Source organism: Balearica regulorum, chromosome 2, assembly GCF_011004875.1.
Source record: "Balearica regulorum gibbericeps isolate bBalReg1 chromosome 2, bBalReg1.pri, whole genome shotgun sequence".
Classification (NCBI taxonomy): domain Eukaryota; kingdom Metazoa; phylum Chordata; class Aves; order Gruiformes; family Gruidae; genus Balearica; species Balearica regulorum.
Window position 1 is genome coordinate 1300734 of NC_046185.1, and position 21780 is coordinate 1322513.

The window sequence follows — 21780 nt, forward strand, 5'->3', positions numbered from 1 at the left end:
CCCCATGGCCCTGTGTCCCATGTCCCCAGAGCCCTCTGTCCCCACGGTCCTGTTCCCCATGTCCTATGGCCCCGTGACCCTGCATCCCCACAGCTGTGTGTCCCCATGGCCCTGTGTCCCATGTCCCCAGAGGCCTCTGTCCCCACGGCCCTGTGTCCCCGTGACCCTGTATCCTGCATCCCCATGGTGCTGTGTCCATTTTCCCTGTGTCCCCGCACCCCATCCCTCTGTCCCTCTGCCTGTGTCCCCCAGCGTGTGGTTGTGCCCTGTGTCCCGTGTCCCCTCCCTGCCCATCACAGCTCACACATCCCAACTCCAAAACCACCCACCGCCTGGGTGTCCCCACCGCCGCTGGGGACGTGTCATGGGGACAAGGGTGACACACTGAGATCAGGGGTCCGGGACCACCAAACCTGGGGACATCACCCACCCCAGGGACATCGGCGCTGGGGGCAGAGCAGGGGGGGACCAGAGCATGGCGACGGGATATAAATATTGGCTAAATAGATTTATTTTCATACAAAGAATACACAGTTCCCCCCACTGGGACGCCCCGACCCTGGGGGACGCCCCGAGATGTCCCGAGCCACCACTTCCATTGGCTTTACCTGCAGGATCCGTCCCCATTCCCAGGGTTTGGTGCCAACACTGGTGTCACCTTGGGGACATCCCTGTCCCCCCCCGCCCCAGGGCCACCTCGGTGCCCATGTCTGCCCGGTGCCCGCTTGGGGCACCCCGTCACTGGCCACCCTGCCCCGTGGGGCACCCCCAGAGCTGGTCCCCTGCTTCCTTGTGCTCATCCCAGGGGCATCTCCGGACATTTTGGGGTCCCCCTGTGTCCTAATACTGCGGCTGGTACAGACCCCGCCCCCTGCGCCGTATGTACACGCTGGATAAAAGAAGAAAATACAGATATTTATAGCAGAGGGGGGCAAAGTGCCCCCCTGCCCCCCCCCAAAGTGTCCCCTGCGTCTCTGTCCTGGTGCCTCGCTGCCGGCCGGTCCTGTCCCCTGTCCCCAGCGGGGAGGTGGCAGGACAGGGGTGGCCGGTCCTGCCCCATCCTGGGCTGGCTGGATATCGGGAGACCTTTCCTGTGCCTCAGTTTCCCCATCAGTTGTGGGGCTCATCACCCCCCTTCGCCACGGGGTGGTGGGACACAGAGGATGTGGGGTGAAGAGGAGCCGCGGTGGCCACCCCACAGGGACAAGGACGTGGCCACCAGCCCCAGAGGACATGGGACGAAGCCAGAGGTGCCTGGGATTTATGCCGGAGCATCCCACCTCCTGCCTCGCCCCGATGGAGAAATGTCACAGGCAGAGCTGCCTGAAGTCCCCTTTCATCCCCAAATTTGTCACGTCGCTATCGCCCAGCCCCAGGCATTGGTGGGGGGGGGGCGTCCAGATGTGGCCACCCCACCTCCCTTTGCAGCAGGAGAGGAGGTGGCAGGGGGGGGTCCGCAGCGGGCTGGCGGGCTTGTGTCCATCCAGCTCAGCTGCGTTTGGTGACCATTTGCCGGTCCCTCTTCTTCTTCTCCATCAACCTGGTGGGGAGCAAGGTGGTGGCCTTAGGGACCCTCCTGAAAGGGATCTCCTGAAGGCACAGGGAGGGGACACTCACTTGCGGTTGCGGACTTCCGTGAGCTCCATGAGCCGCTCCTGAGCTGCCCGTAACTCGTCGAGGCGCTGCTGGTAGCGGGAGTCACAGCCGTTGGTGCGCTCATAGCTGGAGACCTGGCTGGAGAGCTCACTGGCATGGTCCCGTAGCTGCTGGATGGACGAGTAGAGGTTCTCCTCGTCTTCCTCCTGCTCTGACACAAGGGTATGAGGCTAGTGGGTTGGGCAGGACTCCGCAGGGTGCTGTTCCTCTTTGCTCCAACTGGAGAAACTGAGGCACGGGGTTCCCTGAGCTGCCTGGGCCACCTGCCTTTGCGTTGATGATCTCAATGTGGATGAGGAGGGCGGCAAGCTCCAGGTCCTCAGTGTAGCTGTTCTTCAACGGCACTGACCGGTAACCTGGACACAACACCACAACATGAGCTCAGCGCCATGGCAGGGTCCGAGACCCTCATCGTGGCCAGATCCTGAGGAGATGATCATGATGTTGATAACTGCAGGGGATTTGGACTAGATGACCTTTAAAGGTCCCTTCCAAGTGAAACCATTCTATGATTCTGTGATGATGATGATGATGATGGTGCAGATGGAGGGACCATATACCTGTTTTGAGGCCCTTGACAGGGAAGGTGGCTTGTGCCAAGAAGTTGGGGTCACTGAACATGTCCTCCTCATACACCACAAAGCGGAGGAAGGCAAACTCGGGGTTGTTGATGTCGAAGACGAACTGCTTGAAGAGCCAGACGGGGTTGAAGCCGTTGTCAGCTGCGGGGTGAGGAGAGAGCAGGGAGGGTCAGAGGCATGGGCTGGAGGCATGGACATCACTGGCATGGCACCAGCACGTTAGTGGGAGATGCCTGTCCTCTTCGTTACTCCATGAAACCCATCCCCATTACTCACATGTCCAAGAGGACCCCAAAGGGCACAGTTAGGGATGTCCTGGTGTCCCCACTTGTCCCTGGGGAGCAGGGGCTGCATGGGAACGTCACTCACGTGGACCCTCACCTACAACATCTGTCTTGTTCTTGCTGTTGTCGTACTCTGAGCCGCACACCTCCACCTCCACGAAGGGGCACACAATGCTCCTCCCATTCTTGGGCAGGTGCCGGGCACCAAGGATCTGCAGGAGGAAGAGGAAGGTGAGTTCTGGCTACATCAGATGAGGAAGGACTCTCCGAGGCAACCCTATGGCTTGGGCATTTTAGAATCATAGAATCATCGAATGGTTTGGGTTGGATGAGACCTTTAAAGGTCATCTAGTCCAACCTCCCTGCAATGAGCAGGGACATCTTCAATCAGATCAGGTTGCTCGGAGCCCTGTCCAACCTGACCTTGAATGTTTCCAAGGATGGGACATCTACCACCTCCCTGGGCAACCTATGCCAGTGTTTCACCACCTTCATCGTAAAAAATTTTGGGTGTTTTGGGCTTGCCAAAAGCTTCATGGCCATAATTAGCCACACCACACGTTATTTATGACCTTGGACTGGATTTATCTTAATTTTAGCTGTATCTGCCAAATTTTTTAAAAAACCTTTGCTGGATTCATGCCATGCTCAAGATGCCTACAAACCAACCCATCCTAGCACTAACACTGAAATTACCCAAGGGTTGGGTAAGGAGCTTCTGAGCTAGTTTTATGTACTTTACTCTCCACCTTGCTCTTGCTCAGGTTGGGCTCAGCTCTGTGCAATTGTGGGGTTCTCCTGATGCTGCAAGCAAAGACCAACAAACCAAAGAGATCATGGGGTAGTGATCTCCACGAAGCAAACATGGGGCTGAAACATGTAAAAACCACTCCCAATTGTCCCAAAATGGAGGAAGAAGCAAGCCCCCATCTTGATGTGACCACCTCAGGGTGGACTTGCTGTCCTTGCCCACTTGCCTGCAGCTGCACCGTGATGGGCTCCACGATCTTCAGGCTGTTCTTGTCAAAGGGGTCGAATGTCTCATCCCTCATGATGTCTGGCTGCAGGACGTAACCGCTGCGGCCACCGAGCATGAAGAGCGCCTGGTTCAGCTGCATCGGCTTGTCTGTGATCGTGGGGACAGAGCAGCTCTGAGCTGCGGGGCTCAGGGACTTACCCACGGAACTTGGGCAGGAGGTCCTGCCCTGGCAAACCCCCTGCTAAGAGCCCCCAAGCCCTGGTTGGAGAAGGGATGCAGCTGGGTTTTGCATGAAGCACCCAAGAATTGCATGGAGATGTCCCCACCAGGATGAGAATAAACATTGGACCGATTGTCCAAACCACCTTCAGCAACAGAGCCCAGGGCAGAGCCACTGGGGATGGGGATTTTAGGGTGGCCTGAGGGGATCAGCCCAGCAACCACCCCAGGAGCAGGATTTACCGGGGGTCTGGAAGTTGAGGGCCACGAGCTGGCTACCGCAGATCCACATGGGCAACGGGTCATAGTTGGAGGAGTCTAGGCGCTGCCCTTTGGGGTAGATGCGGCTGAGCTGGCGCCGGTTGTACTGCAGGAACTTCTTGCCCTTGCTGCGGTTGGCGTACTTCTCTGCCTTGGTCTCCGGGAAGGAGGACATGTCCCGGTAGCATGCCTTGTCTGTGCCAATCTCTGAAAGCACCAAGGTGGCCATCAGTGGAGGACATGGGACCCTCTGGTGGCCTAGGGGTTGGCCCACCATGACCACTTGGTTCCCCCTACCCATCTCTTCCCATGCTCATTCCATCACCCCCCTTCTCCAGCTCTTACTGTCTTCATCGAATGGCACTGGGCGGCAATACACGACCAGCTCGGAGAGCTCCAGCGCAATCTTCTTCCTCCGCTCCATGATCTTTCCCTCTTGCATCTGCACAAAGGAAAACAGGAGCTAAAAGTCTTCCCCCAGCCTCCTCCTTTGAAGATGTTGGGGACGATCCGCTTGGGGATGGGACCATGCACCCCCATCCTCTGCACCCCAGTGCCCCCTCACCCTGGCGTCGGCGTTCTGCGTGGCCTCTCGGATCTTGGCCACCCACTCGCTGAGCTCCTCCTGCGTGTCCGCGGCCACGTCCAGTGACTGGGCTGCGTGGGACATCTGCTGGGAATGGATGGTGAAGACAAATGGTTTGGAGCTCCTCCCGTCTTTGGAGATAACTATAAGGACATCAGAGGGGGGCTTTACTTGAAGACATTCCCAACTGTTGGCTCTGTGGAGCAAATGAAACCTCAGCGGTCCCGCTCCCAGGCCCCCACCAGCCCCCACTGGCACCCCACCAGTCATTGGGGTCCTCCTCTTGTGAGACTCCCATCTTTCTAATGAATGGTTTCAGCTTTCCACTCTGAAATGCATTTTCCTTACAGCCAGAGGTAAATATTCCCTGAATCATCCAGACCTCCAAATTCCTCTGAATCCCCTCAAAATCAGCCAAATCCCTCCGAACCCAGCCCCACGATGCTCCCTGGCACGTTGTGCCAAGCACGAGCCTGGCTAGCAATTGCGTGATGAGTTTGGGGAGCCTCAGCTCATGGCACTGAGATCCAGCACAGGGTGTGTGCTGTCCCGGTGCGCTCCCACAGCCACGCTGGGGACACTCACCGACGTGGCAGGATGGCACATCGATGAAGCCTTTCAAGAAGTTCCCCAGGGGGCTGTTTTCCGATGACTGCAAGAGAGGAAGGAAGAGGTGGTGGTGGGGGGCGGCTGTGCAGGGCCGAGCCCAGTGCCCGCTCCATTTGACAGCCTCCCTCCAGCCCTCAGAATTAGCCAAATCTGAGCAAAAGCAGAGAAAAAAACATGCTCTTGGCATCCTCTGCTCCACAGTTGAGCATCCCCCAGCCTCTGGTTAAGGGTCCAGGCTGGCACAAGGCTGGGACCATCTTGGGCAGCCTTGGTCTTGGGTGCATGGGGACAGGACACTCACGGCCTCATCCTGCTCCTGTGCTTGTGCGCTGACGATCTCCTCCACGTAGTTGGCTGGGAACCACAGTTGCTTCTTGCCCCCGTAGTCCCCTCGCCACCTGCAAGGGGTGAGAGGATCAAGGCAAGTGGACCGATTTGGGAAGGGACAAGGGTGTTCATACTGCATGCAATGTTGGGGAACGATTGGAGAAGGGGTGGAGAGGCAGAAAAGAAGGCAGTCAAAACCCACTGCAGGATGACCCACAGGAAAACCCAGGGTGTCCCCTCCACCTCCCACCCACAGCGATGACCACCCGGAGACCACCCAACCGCCCTCACCAGCCGCCATCCTGCTTGTCGACGTTGTGGATGATGGCCTGCTTGCAGAATGATAGCTCATCCTCCCGCTGTGCTTTGTAGTCGTAGAGAGCCTTCACCGTGCACTGGACCACCGGGGAGAGGGACATGCGTCACCACCCAGTGCTTGGGATGTTGGCGGGCAGCATTGCTTGCTCAGCCCAGCTCCTCGAGCCCCCATGGTGGAGCGTGGGGGCTCCTGAGGGTCCAACACCCCAAATAATGCCCCCAAATTGCTCAAGGGCAGGAGGTCCTGTAGAACCACCATGTTCAGTGCAAAGTGTGTTCCTTTTCTGGGTCCTCCAATGGTTTCTCCTGGTGCACTGAAGGGGTTAATCCCCTGATATTACCACACTCGCTGGAAAAAAACCCTTTGGATTAAGCTTTCCTGTGTTTGGTCTTAGCCTGAGAGCTGCTTTGCTGCAAAAGAACCTTTAAGGCACAGCAGTGCTGGACCATGGGATTGTAGGATCACAGGGAAGGAACCTTGGGGCTCCAGTCCAGCCTCCTCCAGGGTCAGCTCTGACACCAGCCTGGTCCTGAAAACCTCTGAGGATGGAGACTGGGCCAGCTACAACATCAGCCAAGTCCCAAAAACCTCCGAGGATGGAGACTCCACCACCTGGGAACTGACCCTAAGCCTGCTCTTTCAGGATTCCCCAATGCAAAGTGATCCACTGTTGGGGTGTACTTGTGCCAGGTCCTTGCTCTAGGCTGGGCTCTCTCTAGTCATTGCCCACCACATCATTGCGATGCTGTCGGTGGAACTCGGACTATCCCCAAGTGATGGGGAGGCAGGAAAGGTCTCATCAGCTCCAGCATCACTCAAGGGTCAGAAAAATGCAGCAAAACACCACCACTTCTCAGGTCAGTGGTGGGAGATGTGGTGGGTCTGGGGGACGACTGCCCAGGAGCCCCAGCACTAGAACTGTCATGTCCCAGCACCCTCCACCTCCCAGGCACATCAGACTGACCCCTTACCCTGGCCATCGGCATCTTGTTGGCCTCTACGTAGAAGTGGGGGGTCCGCACCTCATACAGGGCTCCATAGTCCAGCTCCTACAAGGAGATATGCCTGAGTGGGTCACTCAGATGCAGGCAGGGACTACCAGGGGATGTGGTGGGAGCCAGGCCACCATGTGTGGTCAAGAGGACGGTTGAGAGGGACCTAATATCCCATTACAACTCATTGGAAGGGAATTACAGTTGTGCTATAACCCTGGGCAATGGCTGCAGAACAAGCTTGGCTGGTTCTGGTTGGGTTTCACCCAAGAGATTGGAGGACAGCTTCACACCATGGTGGAGCTGGGGACGGGACTGGGTTGCCCGCAGCACAGAGCCCCCATTCCCACCATCCCCACTGCCAGGAGCACTCACAGTGGTGCCCATCTTCTCTAGGGTCTCCTCATTGATGGGGTAGCGCAACTTCATCTTGCGGTAGAGCGGGTGCTTCTCATAGTAGCTGACAAGGTCCACGAGGCTCTCAAACTCAGCTGAGCTGCCCAGCATGAAGAGACGACCTTCCTGCTGGATGCGGCAGTGCTTGATCTTCCCCTCCGCCCTGGGGCCGAGACAGATGAGGGGGATATGTGAGGGGTGGCCAGACCCTGGCTCCATGATGGGGACAGGCAGGAGGCGATGCCCTGCCCTGGCAGGGATGCCACTGGGGTGACTGCCCTCAGGACGCGGCTTTCCCATCACTGCAGCCTCCCCATGACAGCATCTTGTGTCCCATCATGTCACCCTGCTGACCGAGAGCAACCCCCCACCGTCTGGCATGGAGTCACAACAGACATGAAACGAGCAGTTCTCAGCTCAGATGGCAGTGTGGGCACTGTGACCGAGCCCGGCCAGCCTCGGGGTGCTGAGATGGCTGCACTCACCGGAAGGAGATGGCGTAGGAGCTGGGTTCACTGCGCTTGCGCACCAGGAAGGCTCCATCACGTGGGACCCGCATCAGCATGTGCTCAGCCTGCAGGCGTGTCAAGCTGGCGTGGTACCACCTGGCCGGGCAGAGAACAGAGGCAGTGGGATAGTGCTGGCATCCCCACATCCTGGGGGGCACCCAAGACCTGACAACAGGGATGGAGGAGGCTGGTGGACCCAGAAGACCAAGGGGATGGGGATGGGGTTGGGGACGGCCCTCACTCTTTGCTCTCATGGGCATTGGGTTGGGGGACGGGGTCGGTGAGGCGCATCTCAAACTCGTTGCAGCGGAGCGGCACCTCGCGGTAGTGGCAAATGAGGCTGTAGAGGCTGTCGAAGACCAAGTTGTCCGTCAGGTAGAACTTGGTGGCACCGGCCTCCTGCCGCGAGTGGATCCGGCAGTGCTGTACCCGGCTGGACCTCCTGACACGGTGGTGGGGAGAAGGCAGGAGTGAGTCAACTTGGGTTCATGTCCCCACCATCCCACGCTTGGGGGTCCACGTGCCATGAAAAAATCTGGTGTTTCCACCCCAAATGCCATTCCGGCCACCAACCCAGGGATCAGCTGGACCTCTGGTGGGATGCCCAGACTGGCTGGGGGAGGGTGGGATCCTGCCTTCCCCCCGAGGCTCCTACCAGAAGGAGAGGGTGTAGTCACCCACGAAGGTCTCACTCTCGCGCACCAGGAAGGTGCCATCTTTGCCACCTGTCTCGGTGCAGTACTCATGCAGCAGCTTCTCAGCGATCTGCCGTCCATCGCGGCCACCTCCCAACTTCCCGTGGAACCACTTCTCCGTGAAGTGCAGCTCGTTGTTGTTGAACTCCTACAAGTTCACCCCAAAATAGAAGACATGCCCTGGGGCTAGTGTCCCCCCCAACCTCATGGGCACATCCTGCTCCACACACACCTCCTTCTGCTCCACATCCTCCTCGTCCTCATTGAACTGGTAGCGGGATGTCTCCTCTGAGTAGTAGATCTTGTTGCTTGTCAGGACAAAATAATGGGGGCTCCAGGTCTGGGAGGGAAGAAGAGCATCACCAGGGTTGGCAGGATGGTGGCATGGAAGGATGGGGCTTTGAGACCTCTGTTTCTGCCCCTCCCCCATCTCCCTACGGCATTGCAGTGGTCTGGGAGAGCCCATGCCCCTTGCCCAACCCAAACCCTGATGCTCATCCCCATCCAACAGACACCACTCAGCCCTCAGCCACCAGCAGCAGGGAGGCTCTTACATGATCGATGGGGTCTTCGAGGTAGAGGATGCCATTCTTGATGGAGTTGCTAATGTCATTCTCTGAGTAACTGGCAGTGGAGACCTCCTCGTACAGGTTCCCTTCGACAAGTTTCTTGTGCTGGGGACAGCCCAGGCAGGGGAGCTCAGCAGTGGGTATGGTGTCCCCATCACGCTGAGCTCCCAGCCCTCAGGCCACGCCTGGGCTCCTACAGGTTCCCCTCCACCACCCCCTGTTCCCCTTGACAGCCTCTTACAGTAGGACGTCTCTCTGATGTCGTACTGCATGTGCACAGAGAGATATTGCTCTTGAGTCCCAAGATTTGAGATAATCACCACTCCTCCCAGCCCAGCATGGTTCTTGTCCCTCTCACAAAGAGGGGCTTTGGGGTGGTGCCCGCCCCACACCTTGATTAAGATCTTCTTCTTGAGCTGGGTGGGTGAGGGCAGCTCGTCGGCATTGATGTCCACTGGCTTGGTGAGTAGCATGTCCCCGAAAACCTTCTTGAAGTGGGAGGCCATGTTCCTTTGCTGGACGATGCTGCAGTGGTCTTCGATGGAGAGGATGATGGGGAACCTGGAGGAAGCAGGTGGGAATAGTAGCTTGGGATGAAGGCAAAGGAGAGGTTGCCTGCCTGGCCCAGAACTGGGATGTCATTGGGTGGTCTGGAGCTTACTCAGAGGTGACGAATGCATGTTCCTTGATGGTGTGCAGCACATCCAGGAACTTGATCTTGGAGGTGAGTGTGTGGCCATGGTAGATGATAGGAAGATCGTCTGGGCCATCCCAGCAGTCCACTGAGTGGGGAGACACCTTGGTTAACACATGCTGGTCACCAACTGCACATTGTTTTCGAGCCCCTGAAGGACATGAAAGATCCCCCCACCCTGGTGCCATGGGATGGGTACATGGGACAGTCATCTGATGTGACACAGGGTGCTGGGGGGCTGCTCAGCATCTCTGTGTGGTGCTGGGGGGACTCACGCTCGATGCAGCGGCAGCCCATGCGCAGGCAGCGGGCGTATGCCTCCAGGGAGGACTCGCTGGAGAACTGGTCCCCTGTCAGGTACCTGCAGAGAATGAGAAGAACCATCAGTGGCCAAGGTTGCCCTGGCCAGGGTGATGGGATGCTCACGGAGGTCCCTGAGGAGAGCCCACCCTGTCCTTACGTGTTGTGGGAGGAGGAGATCCAGTACTGGGACAGGGGGTGGTTCATCTCCTCAGGCACCACACGCTCATACTTTGCATCCATCACCATGTTCTCCTTGGAGAAGAGGTACGTGAGGAACTAGGGGGAAAGCAGAGAGGTCAGCGAGTGCTAAGGCTGGGGAGACACCCCTCGGTAGGTGCCATGTGGGGCCACCCACCTCGTCCAGCTGGAAGGAGGGGTCTGTTGCCTCACTGGAGCCCTCCTTGAGGTAGGTGCACATGTAGTCCCGCACCATGCCCACGTCGCTGGCCCAGGGTTCCTGGGGTGGAAACACGGCTGTTGTTACAAGGGGAACCAGGCTGGGGCATCCCATCGGGGTCCCTGGGCTTGGAGCTGAGAGGGACGCCACAGGGGTCTCTAAGGGCACCCACCTTCTGGTCGTGCAGCAGGAACTTCTGGAAGTCGTAAAGGGAGATTTGGCACAGCTCAGGGCGGTCCACGTTCCTGGGACACGGAGAGGCCATCAGCGAGGACCAGGAGCAGGAGTTGGGGTAGACCCCATGGGGGAGTTGAGGCTGCCAGTGCCCACCTGCAGCTCAGCTCCCCAATGCCTCCCACTCCCACCCCACTCCTGCCCTCTGTGGCTCAGGGAAAGTGCAGGCCATGGGGGTACCAGGGACACCCTGAGCTATTGGGTGCTGCTGGAGCAAACACTCCCAGTGTCACCCTGCAACCTGGGAGGGGCAGGCACCCAGCCAGAGCATGCAGCATTGCCCAAGGATGTGGGAAGGAGGGCAGTGCCACATGTCCCTGCATCCCTGGCACTCATCCCCGCTCACATCCCCGATCCCATCCTGCACCCATTCTTGGTCATATCTCTGCTCCCATCCCCACGCCCATTCCTGCTCAAATTCTTGTTCCCATCCCCACTCGTGTCCCTGCTCCCATTCCCCTCACGTTCCTGCTCCCACTGCTCCTCCCATCCCTTCTCATCTCTGCTCATCCCTGCTCCCATCTCTGCACCCATCCCTGCTCCTATAACTGCTTTCATCCCCACTCCCATCCCCGCTCCCATCCCTGCTCATCTCTGCTCCCATCTCTACTTCTGTTTCCGCTCCCATTCCCTCTCCCATGACCTCACCCATCCCTCCTCACCCCTTCTCCCATCCCTGCTCCCATCCTCCCATCCCTCCGCTCATCCCCTCTCCCATCCCCACTCCTATCCCTTCTTCCATTCCTGCTCATCCCTTCTCCCGTCCCTACCCCTCAGACCACCCTTGCCATCCCACCATCCACCCCAAGCCTGCCCCGATGCTGGGAGATGCTCCGAGGTCACGCGCACTGCTCAGACCCTCTGCCCTCCCCAGGCTCTGCCCTGCAGCCCAGCTGCATTCCCACCCAATGGATCCAACCCTCGGAGGCTCAGCTGGGATGGGAGCTGCTGGGCTCCTGGGTACTTACCGCAAGGGGAACGAGAGCTCCAGTTGCTCGATGACCTGCGAGGCAAAGGAAGGGACAGGGCTTAGCTGGCCAGGGACATGCTCCACTGGGCAGGGGATGCTTGGGAGGACAAGCCATGGCTCTTACCGACTTCTGCGCATCAAACATCAAGTTTTTGTAGAACTGGATGAAGTGGGAGAAAGTCATCTCGTTCCTGGCTTCCACCTCCTGCCAGAAAGGGTGATAACATGAGAGCAGGGCCACCCAGCTGGAGTCAGTGACACCGGGGCCAGTCCAGCCTGGCTGTGGGGGCTTGAAGACCTTCTCCATGCATAGTAGGGGTGCCCAGGGGGAGCCTTACCACAAGTTTGTCCCGCAGGAACCTCATGTTGGGAACGCGGTAGTTCACCTGGGGCAGCATGGCCTTCAGGTCCTTCACCGTGATGCTGTAGGAGGATGAGCTGGCCTCAGAGGGCCGGCCAGACCCCACAGACAACCCCCAGCTCCTGACACCAAGGGTCCCACCCCAAATTCTGGTGCTAGCATGCTCTCTGGTGTGGGCTTCCCACCCTACTGGGCTGTGGACCCCCAGAGTGGCACAGGACCCCTAATGGTGCGAGTGTGAGCAGAGGGTCACGGAGAGGGAGTGCGCCCAAGAACCAACTGGGTGCTCTAAGCCATCATCGCATCTGGAGGTGATGCCCATCCCTATCCGTGTAATCATTGAAGTCCAAATTCACTTGATTTGGGGTTTTTCTTGACTTGGAGAGATGTTTATGGGCTGCATTAATGGTCCAGCCCTTCCTGGCACGGGTGGAAATGGAGCAACGGGCATGGGGGCATCATGGCAAGGAGGGAACTTGTGCTTGAGCCTGATTTTTGGTGCCTTTGAGAACCCCAAATAACTTGGTACTACCTTGTCCCACCAACCCCGCTCCCAGCCTGGCTCAGCCTCCAGATTTGGGGTGAAACTGGGGGGACATGGCCCTGTCCAGCCAAACGCACCAGCCACTTCCCAACACAGGGCCATGACAGTGCTCACCTGCCTTCCCGTGACCGGTCCATCCCATCAAATTGTTTCCTCAGCCACCTGGGAAGGAAAGGATGGACAGACGACGCTCAGCCCCGGGAGGGGGACTGGGAAATGAGCCCCATTGGCTCTTCCTCACCTCTCGATCTGCAGCGGGGTCTGGGCTTTCTGGGTGTCCGCCACCAGCCAGTTGAGGCCCGTTATCCACAGGTTGATGTCCTCCTCACAGAAAGCTGGAGGAGGAAGAGGAGTGTGATGAAGTTAGGATGGGGGAGATGGGATGCTGGGGATGGGGTGAGAGCCTGCAGGTGGCCAGGGGGAGGAGGGAGCCCACGCACCGGCCACACTGAGTGTCCGCAGCCTGAAGTCCATCCCGTAGAGGATGATGAAGCACATGGTGAAGTCAAGCTTGCGAGCGTCCTCAGGGTAGCGCTCAAAGTCCCGTGAGTTCTTCCCCAGGCGGATCTCCTTGATCTCCCGAATGTCAACTGCAGGGAGAGAGGGACATGGGACTGTCCCCAGCCTGCCTGTTACCACGGACCCACGTGTGGGGCTTGGGGAGGTTGCAAGAGATGGGACTGCCAGGAGACCACATGCCCTCTGGGAAGCCTTTTCCCCAGGATGGGGTGTCCACATGGCACTGCCCATGAGTGTGTGATGATATGGTGGGTGCTCTAGGAAGATATGTCCCCGCTGCCCTCCAGTGATGTGTCTGCTTGTGTGATGGCACCATGGGTATTGCACGTCCTTCAGGGAACCGTGTGCCCAGAATGGGGCATCCCTGTGGCACTGCCCATTGGTGAAAGATGGCATCATAGGAGCCATGGCCATGTGTCCTCCAGGGAGCCACGTCTGCATGATGGTGTGTCCCTGCAGCACTGTTGCAGTTGCATGACAGCACCATGGGTGCCATGGCCATGTGTCCTCCACAGAACCATATCCCCAGGACAGGGCATCCCTGCAGCACTGCTGCAGCTATGTGATGGTACCATGGGTGTCATGGCCATGTGTCCTCCAGGGAGCCATATCCCCAGGTCCTTGCAGCTCTTCCCCGAGACGTGTGATGGCACACTACTGCTATGTGTCCTCCAGGGATCCATGTCCCCAGGATGTGGCATCCCCGCAGTGCTGCCCACCGGTTTCCCGGCTTCGTGGGTGCCACGTGTCCTCCAAGCTCAGCCAGCCTCATCCCAGCCAGCATAACTCCGGCCACCTCTCCCCTGCCTTCTCCTCCCAGAGACAGACCCTGCTCTGGGGCAGGCTGAGCTCATCTTTTAATTGAAGACGTCTGCCCAAAGGTGGCAATTTGGAGCCCTGGCAGCCCGGACCACAGGGCGTTTCTTTCCTGCTGTGCTGCTCTCTCATTATCTTGCTATATAAAGCCCCGCCGGCGGCGGGAGGGCTGGGTTTCCGGATCACTGTCTTCCTCACTGCTACACCGCTGGGGGAGATTTCCAACCCCTGGTTTTGCCGAGTGGACACGTCCCGCCGGGAGCAGAAAAATAATATGATGATATTAGCAATAACACCCAAAGTTGTTCTCAATACCATGAACATCACCTCTGGGAAGCTTTGCCCTCCAGAGCTGAGCCGCCAGCACCGGAAAGGCCTTTGTGCGGCCAAGGGCGGCCAGACCACCGCACCAGGGTATTGTCCTGCCGAGGAAATGGGTCATTTCCCGGAGAATTTCCAGCCCGGCCGCGTTTCCGATGCGGCAGTGAGGAAGGGTGCAGACGTGCCTGTGCCTCGACAGAAACCCTCAGCCTAATCCAAAAGGGATAAAGAAAAGCCGAACGTGGGAAGGAATAAGGGATGGGGGAGAAATCGGGCTCATTAAGCAAGAAAAGAGGTGCAGAATAGTTTTTCTTGGCGGAAAAGCTCCAGAAAACACTGGAGGCTTTATCCAGCCTTCCCTTGCTGGACTACCGCAAGCCGAATTTCACGAATTGGAGTGGGATTTTAGCACAAGCGATACACAGGAGGTCTGCACCCCTGCGTGTGCTTTGTTTTGGGACTGGATTTCAAGAAATGAAACCCTGTTGCTGTCTCCGTGCAGCCTCCACGGCTTGGAGGAAACCCACTTTGGTACAAACAGGCAGATATTTGGGGTAAAAAATGGGTTTATAGGTTAAAAACAAGCTGCTCATCCCCAAAGCTGCCCATCCACGGCGTGCTGGAGAGGGGCGAGATGCTGATGACTACCAGGGCTCTGCCAACAAGTCCCAGTGCAGCCATTCCCCTGATTCAACAGTGCTGGGATCTGGCCTTGGGTATGACCTCTGGGCACTGCCAATAATCATAGAATCATCAAATGTTTTGGGTCAGAAGGGACCTTTAAAGGCCATTTAGTCCAACACCCCCTGCAATCAGCAGGGACATCTTCAGCCAAATCAGGTTGCTCAGAGCCCTGTCCAACCTGACCTTGAATATTTCTAGGGATGGGGCGTCTACCACCTCTCTGGGCAACATGTGCCAGTGTCTCACCACCCTCATCATGAAAAAATTCTTCCTTAGATCTAGCCTGAATCTCCCCTCTTTTAGTTTAAAACCATTCCCCCTTGTCCTGTTGCTACAGACTCTGCTAAAAGGTCTGTCCCCATCTTTCTGAGGAGCACAGTTTAAGTATTGAAAGGTCACAGTAAGGTCTCCCCGCAGCCTTCTCTTCTCCAGGCTGAACCACCCCAACTCTCTCAGCCTGTCTCCATAGCAGAGGTGCTCCAGCCCTCGCATCATCTCCGTGGCCTCCTCTGGACTCGCTCCAACAGCTCCATGTCCTTCTTGTGCTGGGGACCCCCGAGCTGGACGCAGTACTGCAGGGGGGCAGAATCCCCTCCCTTGACCTGCTGGTCGCACTGCTTTGGATGCAGCTTGAGATATGGTTGGCTTTCTGGGCTGTGAACGCACAGACTGGGCTCATGTCCAGTTTTTCATCCCCCAGTACCCCAAAGTCCTTCTCCGCAGGGCAAATAGCCCAGCCCCATGAAGAGCCGGGGGAAGAGGGAGCGGCGCAGGGCTGCACAATGCAACGCAGCCGGCGGCTTCCTGGAAACCACATCTGCAGCGGATTTGCAGCGATCATGTCAGAACTATGTCTCCAAACTCCTCCCTGCATTGTCTCAGGGGTCCCGGGCGACTATAACACTCTGGAAGTCGGTTCCAGCTGCGAAAATCCCTTTTCTCTTCTAATGCAAAGTGAGCAGCGTGGTGCAAAGAAGGTTTTAGATATAGGGATGGTGGGAAGAGGATGTAGGACCAGGGTCTGCCCGGTAGTTTTTAGGGATGCTGTGAGCCTGGGAGTTTTCTTATTGCATTAGGAGAAAAGTAAAGCAAAGCAGCTGGAGGGAATGGTTGTGCTGGGAAATCTAGCTGGCCCGGATGGAGCTGTGGTGGCACAAGCCGTGTCCCCTCATGTTCACCTCGGTCCTTCCTTCTGGTGGGACATGGGGCAGTTCAGACCCTCCCATCTTGGGGGGGATAGGGTGGCCGCATCCCCCAGGGCTCCTCATGCTGTTGTGAAGCTGATTTAAAACCTGAAATAAAATATTTCCTCCCGGTCCAGCAGTGTTAAACCCCATTTGTATTTTCTCCTCCCCAAACAGTCCTATTTCTAATTATTTGCTGTTAGCGAGGCTGGAGGTGTGATCCCAATTAGGCTTTGTTGTAGCAAACCACCCCTCTGAAATGCTCTTGGGTTTGCCAAGCTGCCTTCACCCCTATTTCTTTTCATTTCTTGCAAAGATCCATTTTGGGCTGTTTTCCACTAGACTTCATCCTTGCACTGGGCACCGGGGTCTGACGAGGGCAATGAACTGGAAACCCTCCAGGATGAGGTTAATTTTGGAGACGATGCTACAGGCGACCCCATTGGCACGGACACTCGTCCATCGGCTGCTTAACGAAGCATGTAATTAGCCTGCATGGTGCCGGGAGTCTCGGGGAGACCCAGGATCCGTGTCCTGGCCCTGCCAGTCTGTAACAGAGACATCAGCGCTGTCGGTTGTCCCCGCTAATCCCTCTGCAAGCAGGGTGCCTGGTTGACAGGGGGATTTAAAATGGCCCAGGCAGGCGTGAGGTTGGGCACGGGGTGGGAGCGAGACCCCAGGGATGAACAGGAGATCCTAGCGCTTCCATAAAATTATGGCGCACGGGAGGATGTGTGAGCATGGAGAAGGGCTGGCCCAAGGGGTGAAGATGCTCCAGCCCAACACCAAGACCGGGATTGTTCTCACCCAGGGCTGGGGGAAGCGGGTGATGGGGTTGGATGGCAGGATTTTACCATTTCCAGAGGAATTTTTCTTTTTTTTTTTTACCCCTTCTGGATGACCTCAGAGGATGCCCACTTATTCCTGTGGGGGATTTTGGGCCATCGCATGGGAGAAGCCAGATCCCAAGGCACCAGTGGGAAAACTGAGGCAGGGCATCAGAAGTGACCCAAGACCCCGACCTGGTAGCGCATGGTGCTCCCAAAGAAAAACAAGGAGCCGGAAACATATTATTTCCGTGAGGGGAGAATGAGCTCTTCCCTGCGAGAACCAAAACCACCTCTCCAATAGTGGGTGCCCTTCCTCCCCTCACCCATCCCTCCTCCTCCTTCTCCCGCAAATCTGCTTCCCCCCAAGGGCTGGTGGCAAGTTAACCTCCCGTGCCCAGCAGGTCTGGACAAACACCGATCCTGCTTGTGCCGATGCCTATCTCTGGGTGCCACCCTCCTTCCCAGCTCAAAGCCTCACCATGGCCAGCAGTCCGGCTTGTGGTCGACCCCTCCGAGTAGGAACTGAACCCTCGTGTGGATTTTGCTCTGTCTCACGCAAAATTAGCAGTGGGTGGTGATTTTTGGGTGGGTGATAGGTGATTTTTTAATGACACCATCTGAGCCCTCCCAGGGATAAGGCAACTGTCACCTCCCAAACCTCCAGGAGGTTTGCCATCGTCCAGGTGAGATGATACCCCAAAAGTGGGTTCCTCCCCAAATAGGGCTGTGGAATGAGGTGATGGCTCTGTCTCACCCCAACCCTGTGTTTTCATCCATTGGCTGTTTTTAGCTAAATTTAAGAGGAGGTGCAAGTCTTGAAGTCATGAGCGACAAGGTAACGAGCACCAAGACATGGAGCCCCATCGATGCCTGGCAGTGGGAGTATGCCCCAACAGCCTACTAGCCACCAGCGTATCCACAAGGAAGGGTGATTTTTATGGATGCTCCAGTGGGAGCATCTCCTGTGCTGGACCCTAGTGTCACCAGTCCCTACCAGTTCAGATGCCATCCAGATTTTGCACTGATGTCATTAATGCACATGGGGCAGACCCCAGCTGGTCAAGTCCTCTCTGGGCTGCATGGGGCCACCACCATGCTCCACCCCATGCTGCTGCCTGCCTTGGCAGCCTGAACACCCCATTTTTGGGGTTAAAAGCACCGTAAGCAGGCAAGGTGGTGGCTGGCTCCTTTACCTCCTTGCCAGGGAGGGTATAAAACCCTGGGGATGAAATGGCAGCAGCTTGATGCCCATGGCAACTTATGGGTCACACGAGCTGGGATGGAGGAGGCAAGGGTTGCTCAGCCCAGAACTCCAGCATGTCTATATCTGGGCATCACACCATGGCCAGGCACCCCACCATGGTAGGGCATCCCACTACAGCAAGGCATTCCACCATGCCTGGGCATTCCACCACAGCAGGGCACCCACCGCATCTGGGCACTCCACCATGGCCAGAGAACCCATCGTGGTAGGGCATCCCACTGCAGCTGGGCACCCTACTAATTCCAGGCACTCCAACGGATCTGGGCACCCAACCGTGGCTGGGCACCTCTCCAAGGCTGGGCACTGCACCGTGGCTAGGTATCCCACCATGGTAGGGCACCAAACATGGCCAGGACCCCACTATGGCTAGGCACCCCACTATTTCCAGGCACCCCACCACAACCAGGCACTCTACGACAACCAGGTATCCCATCACTGTGGCTGGGCATCCCACCATGGCCAGACACCCCATTGCAACCAGGCATCCCACTATGCCGAGGCACCCCACTGCAGCAGGCACCCTACCACAGCCAGCCACCCCACTGTGGCTGGGCATCCCACTACAGTAGGGCGCCCCACCAGAGCAGGGCATCCCACCACAGCCAGGCACCCCACTGCCAGGTACCCCATCAGGTCTGGGCACCCTACAGCCAGGGAGCCCACTGCAGCTGGACATTCCACCACAGTAGGACACCCCATCATGGCTGGGCACCCCACAACCAGTCACCACACCATGGTAGGGAATCTCACCATGACCAAGCACCCCACATCCAGGCACCCCACCACAGTAGGACATCTCACCATGGCCAAGCACCCTACGGCCAGGCACTCCACCACGGGTGGGCATCCCACCAGCACATCCCCAGCTCCCCATGCCACTGCCACCGATACTCACTGTCCCCCTCCACTTTCTCAGGTGTCCGACTCCAGATGATCTGCCGGGTCTCCAACTTCACCTGGAAGGTCCTTCGCTCTGGCCTCTGTGACTTTTTCTGATAGAACAAGGTGAGGACGGTGCCCATCTCCAGGCAGCGGAGGATCCTGCCCATGTCCCCTGCCTCCATCCTGCCGTCCTCCAGAAAGCCATTGACGCTGTTGAGCCTGGTCACAGACATCTTCACTACACGGCCATCGCCCGGCGGAGCCGCAGAGCCGGGGTTGTCTCATGCAGGAGAGGACAAACCAGATAGCCGAAACCTCCCCAGGGATTTTCTTTGCTCGCCCCGGGCGTGGGTTTCCTCTACGGCCGACGTCTCCTCCGCCGCACCACGGCCACGGCACGGAGCCGGGCTTGGCGGCAGCGGGGAGGAAAAGGGTGGGCTGGAGGTACTGTGACCTTCTCGCCGAGGTTGAATCCGGCCCCGGCGTTGGCATCCAGCAGCAGTGGGAGAAGATGGGCAGCGCCAGTGGCGATGGCCTTGCGGTTCAGAGCCAAGGGGGAGAAAAACCATCCGGCCACCACAGGATGGCAGGGGCACGTCTGCGAGTAAAAAGGGTGGTGTGGGGGAAAACCCAGCCAAAAAAAACCCCCAAAAAACCGCAAAGTCACCCCAAAACTGATGGTGCCTGTGTTGAGGTGGAGGATCCCCCCCCGGCCTCCGGGCCAAGCGGGGCCGGGGTTGGGAGAGGGGTGCGGCGAGGGGGTGCCGAGGGGTGATCGACCAGCCCGGGGAGCGGCGGGGTCCCGGTGGAGCGGGATGCGGGATGCGAGGTTGGGGTGGTGGTGGGTGGGGAGGGGGAGGGCTCCTGCCGGCTGCCCACCACCCCTCTCCTCCGCTCCTTAATTTCGGGCTGATGAAATGGACGCCCAGAGGAAACTGCAATCACACATGGCCGGAAAGAGATCAGAAAGGAATTTAAAAAAAAAAAAAAAAAAAAAAAAAAGCAGGATCTTGGAGAAAGGAAAATCCGAGCTGGGGAAAAGACGGCTGAGGGTGACATCTAGAGGAACTCAAGATGGGGACCGGATTTGTGGGGGTGCCCCAGGCCCCGCTGCTGGCTGGGGGACACCCCGGGACGAGGATGGGGTCACTTGGGTGAAAATGTGGTTGTTTGGCAAAAAAGGGTTAAAGATAAGGAAAGCAGCTGCTGTGGCTTTAGCTCCTGGCTGTCCCTGCTGCGAGCTGCGACACTGATCTGGGACTGAAGCCACATGAGTGACCGGGACCAGAGTCATTGCTGTTATGAGTTTTGTCCTGCCTCAAATATATGGGAAGAAAAGGGCTGGGGACTGCAGTGAGGGGAAAGAAACACAGCTGGAAAAAAGCGGGAAGGCAGTGAGGGACAGGGCTTGGTGTCACAGCTCTTGTTTTGTCCCTCTGAGGGATGCTGGATGTGCAAAGACCCTCTGGTGCTATGGGGGCAGATGCTTTGTGCAGGGATTTGGGGGAGGCAGGGGTTAGAGGTGGGACAAGGGGTGCAGGGGGTGGGCAGGGACTTCCTCTTGTGCTGATGGGGCTCTGAGACTCCTGGAGCATGGTGGGGTCCTGGTGATGGAAGCTCAGGTATCTGGGGATCCAGGTGATGGAGGCCCAGGCACCCAGTGGTCCCCATGATGGAGGCTCAGTCACCGTGGGGTCCATCTGACGGAGGCTCAGGGGGTGCCAGTGACGGTGTCTCAGGCGCCCAGGGGTCCTACTGATGGACCTCAGCAGAGCCAGGACTTACCACTGGCCCTGGTGGGAGAGAAGGCACAGGATCTACTATGACCTGTGCAGACTGTTTCAGACCTAATTAAAATCCCTGAAAACTCATTTTACTCATTAAATATAGGACCCATTTAGAGCTGGTTTTAGTCCTCTGAAATCCTAATTTCTTCCTCAGAGGCTGCCAAGATTCTTCTGGCTTGCAGTTTCACCCCCTGCTTACAGGATCCATTAATTTCTCTCCTCTGAGGAGAAGTCCTACCTTTAATTTAGCTCTTATCTCACTGGAACTGCTGCCTTTCCCCTCCCTCTCCCCCATCCATATCCAATCTTCTTGTCCCAGAGGAGCACAGAGCCCCGTGACAAAGCAGGAGCAGCACAGCGAAGACCACCATGCAAGGGATGTGTCCCAGCGTTGAGGGGGGATTTAGGGTCAGGAGAAATGTCCCATCCACGTGCGCACCCATACAAATTGCAGCAACAAGAGTTGAGGAGCAGCGATGGCCCCTATGGTGGTGGCACATATGGATCCACTGGAAACCACTGGGGTCCCCAGCGTCACGGCATGGAGTGTGCCAACACATCTTGATGCTTACATGTATGAGGGGCTACAAATTAAAGCAGTTTGTACCTTCATCCCTCCAAAAATGCAATGGTGGGACTGGTACTTCGGAGCAAAGCACTGTCCCTCGGCAGGTTTTGCCAGTGCTGTCTCCAGCTGGAGATTTTGGCAGCCTTTGCAGGACTTGGCCTGTGTGAACCTCATGAAGTTCAATGAGGCCAAGCACAAGGTCCAGCACCTGGATTGGGGCAACCCCCAGCATCCATACAGGCTAGGGGATGGATGGATTGAGAGCAGCCCTGCGGAGAAGGACTTAGGGTTACTCGTGGGTGAAAAATGTGACGTGACCTGGCAATGTGCGCTTGCAGCTCAGAAAGCCAACCGTACCCTGGGCTGCATCACCAGCAGCATGACCAGCGGGTCAAGGGAGAGGATTCTGCCCCTCTACTCTGCTCTGGTGAGACCTCACC

At 57.5% G+C, this 21780-nt stretch overlaps 1 protein-coding gene across 2 annotated transcripts; it reads right to left on the bottom strand.

The window, feature by feature from the left end:
* Positions 1-493: 493 nt before the first annotated feature.
* LOC104637705 (1-phosphatidylinositol 4,5-bisphosphate phosphodiesterase gamma-1) lies at positions 494-19987 on the bottom strand. 2 transcript variants are annotated; one of them, XM_010305295.2, is made up of 32 exons: positions 18999-19987; positions 12926-13075; positions 12727-12820; positions 12600-12647; positions 11919-12003; positions 11705-11785; positions 11579-11613; positions 10549-10621; positions 10335-10436; positions 10137-10255; positions 9952-10037; positions 9644-9764; positions 9375-9543; positions 8968-9087; positions 8646-8753; positions 8374-8561; positions 7960-8160; positions 7695-7814; positions 7189-7372; positions 6793-6870; positions 5794-5897; positions 5477-5573; positions 5152-5218; positions 4546-4709; positions 4326-4422; positions 3963-4187; positions 3499-3647; positions 2619-2733; positions 2217-2378; positions 1924-2012; positions 1618-1802; positions 494-1540 (listed from the first exon to the last, which is right to left on the bottom strand). In XM_010305295.2, exons 1-32 carry the CDS (start codon positions 19216-19218, stop codon positions 1489-1491), a joined length of 3888 nt encoding a protein of 1295 aa, XP_010303597.2. In that variant the 5' UTR covers positions 19219-19987; the 3' UTR covers positions 494-1488. The 2 variants fall into 2 exon arrangements, with proteins under 2 accessions (XP_010303597.2, XP_075599272.1); XM_075743157.1 differs by having other exon boundaries at positions 1426-1563; positions 18999-19922.
* Positions 19988-21780: the final 1793 nt, after the last annotated feature.

Coding starts and splice junctions, on each gene's coding strand:
- LOC104637705 (XM_010305295.2), bottom strand. CDS start 19,218: ATGTCTGTGACCAGGCTCAACAGCGTCAATGGCTTTCTGGAGGACGGC. Junction 10,256..10,334: donor CCTCCTTCCAGCTGGACGAG/GTGGGTGGCCCC, acceptor CTTTCCCCCTAG/TTCCTCACGTACCTCTTCTC. Junction 2,013..2,216: donor TGTCAAGGGCCTCAAAACAG/GTATATGGTCCC, acceptor TGTTGTGTCCAG/GTTACCGGTCAGTGCCGTTG.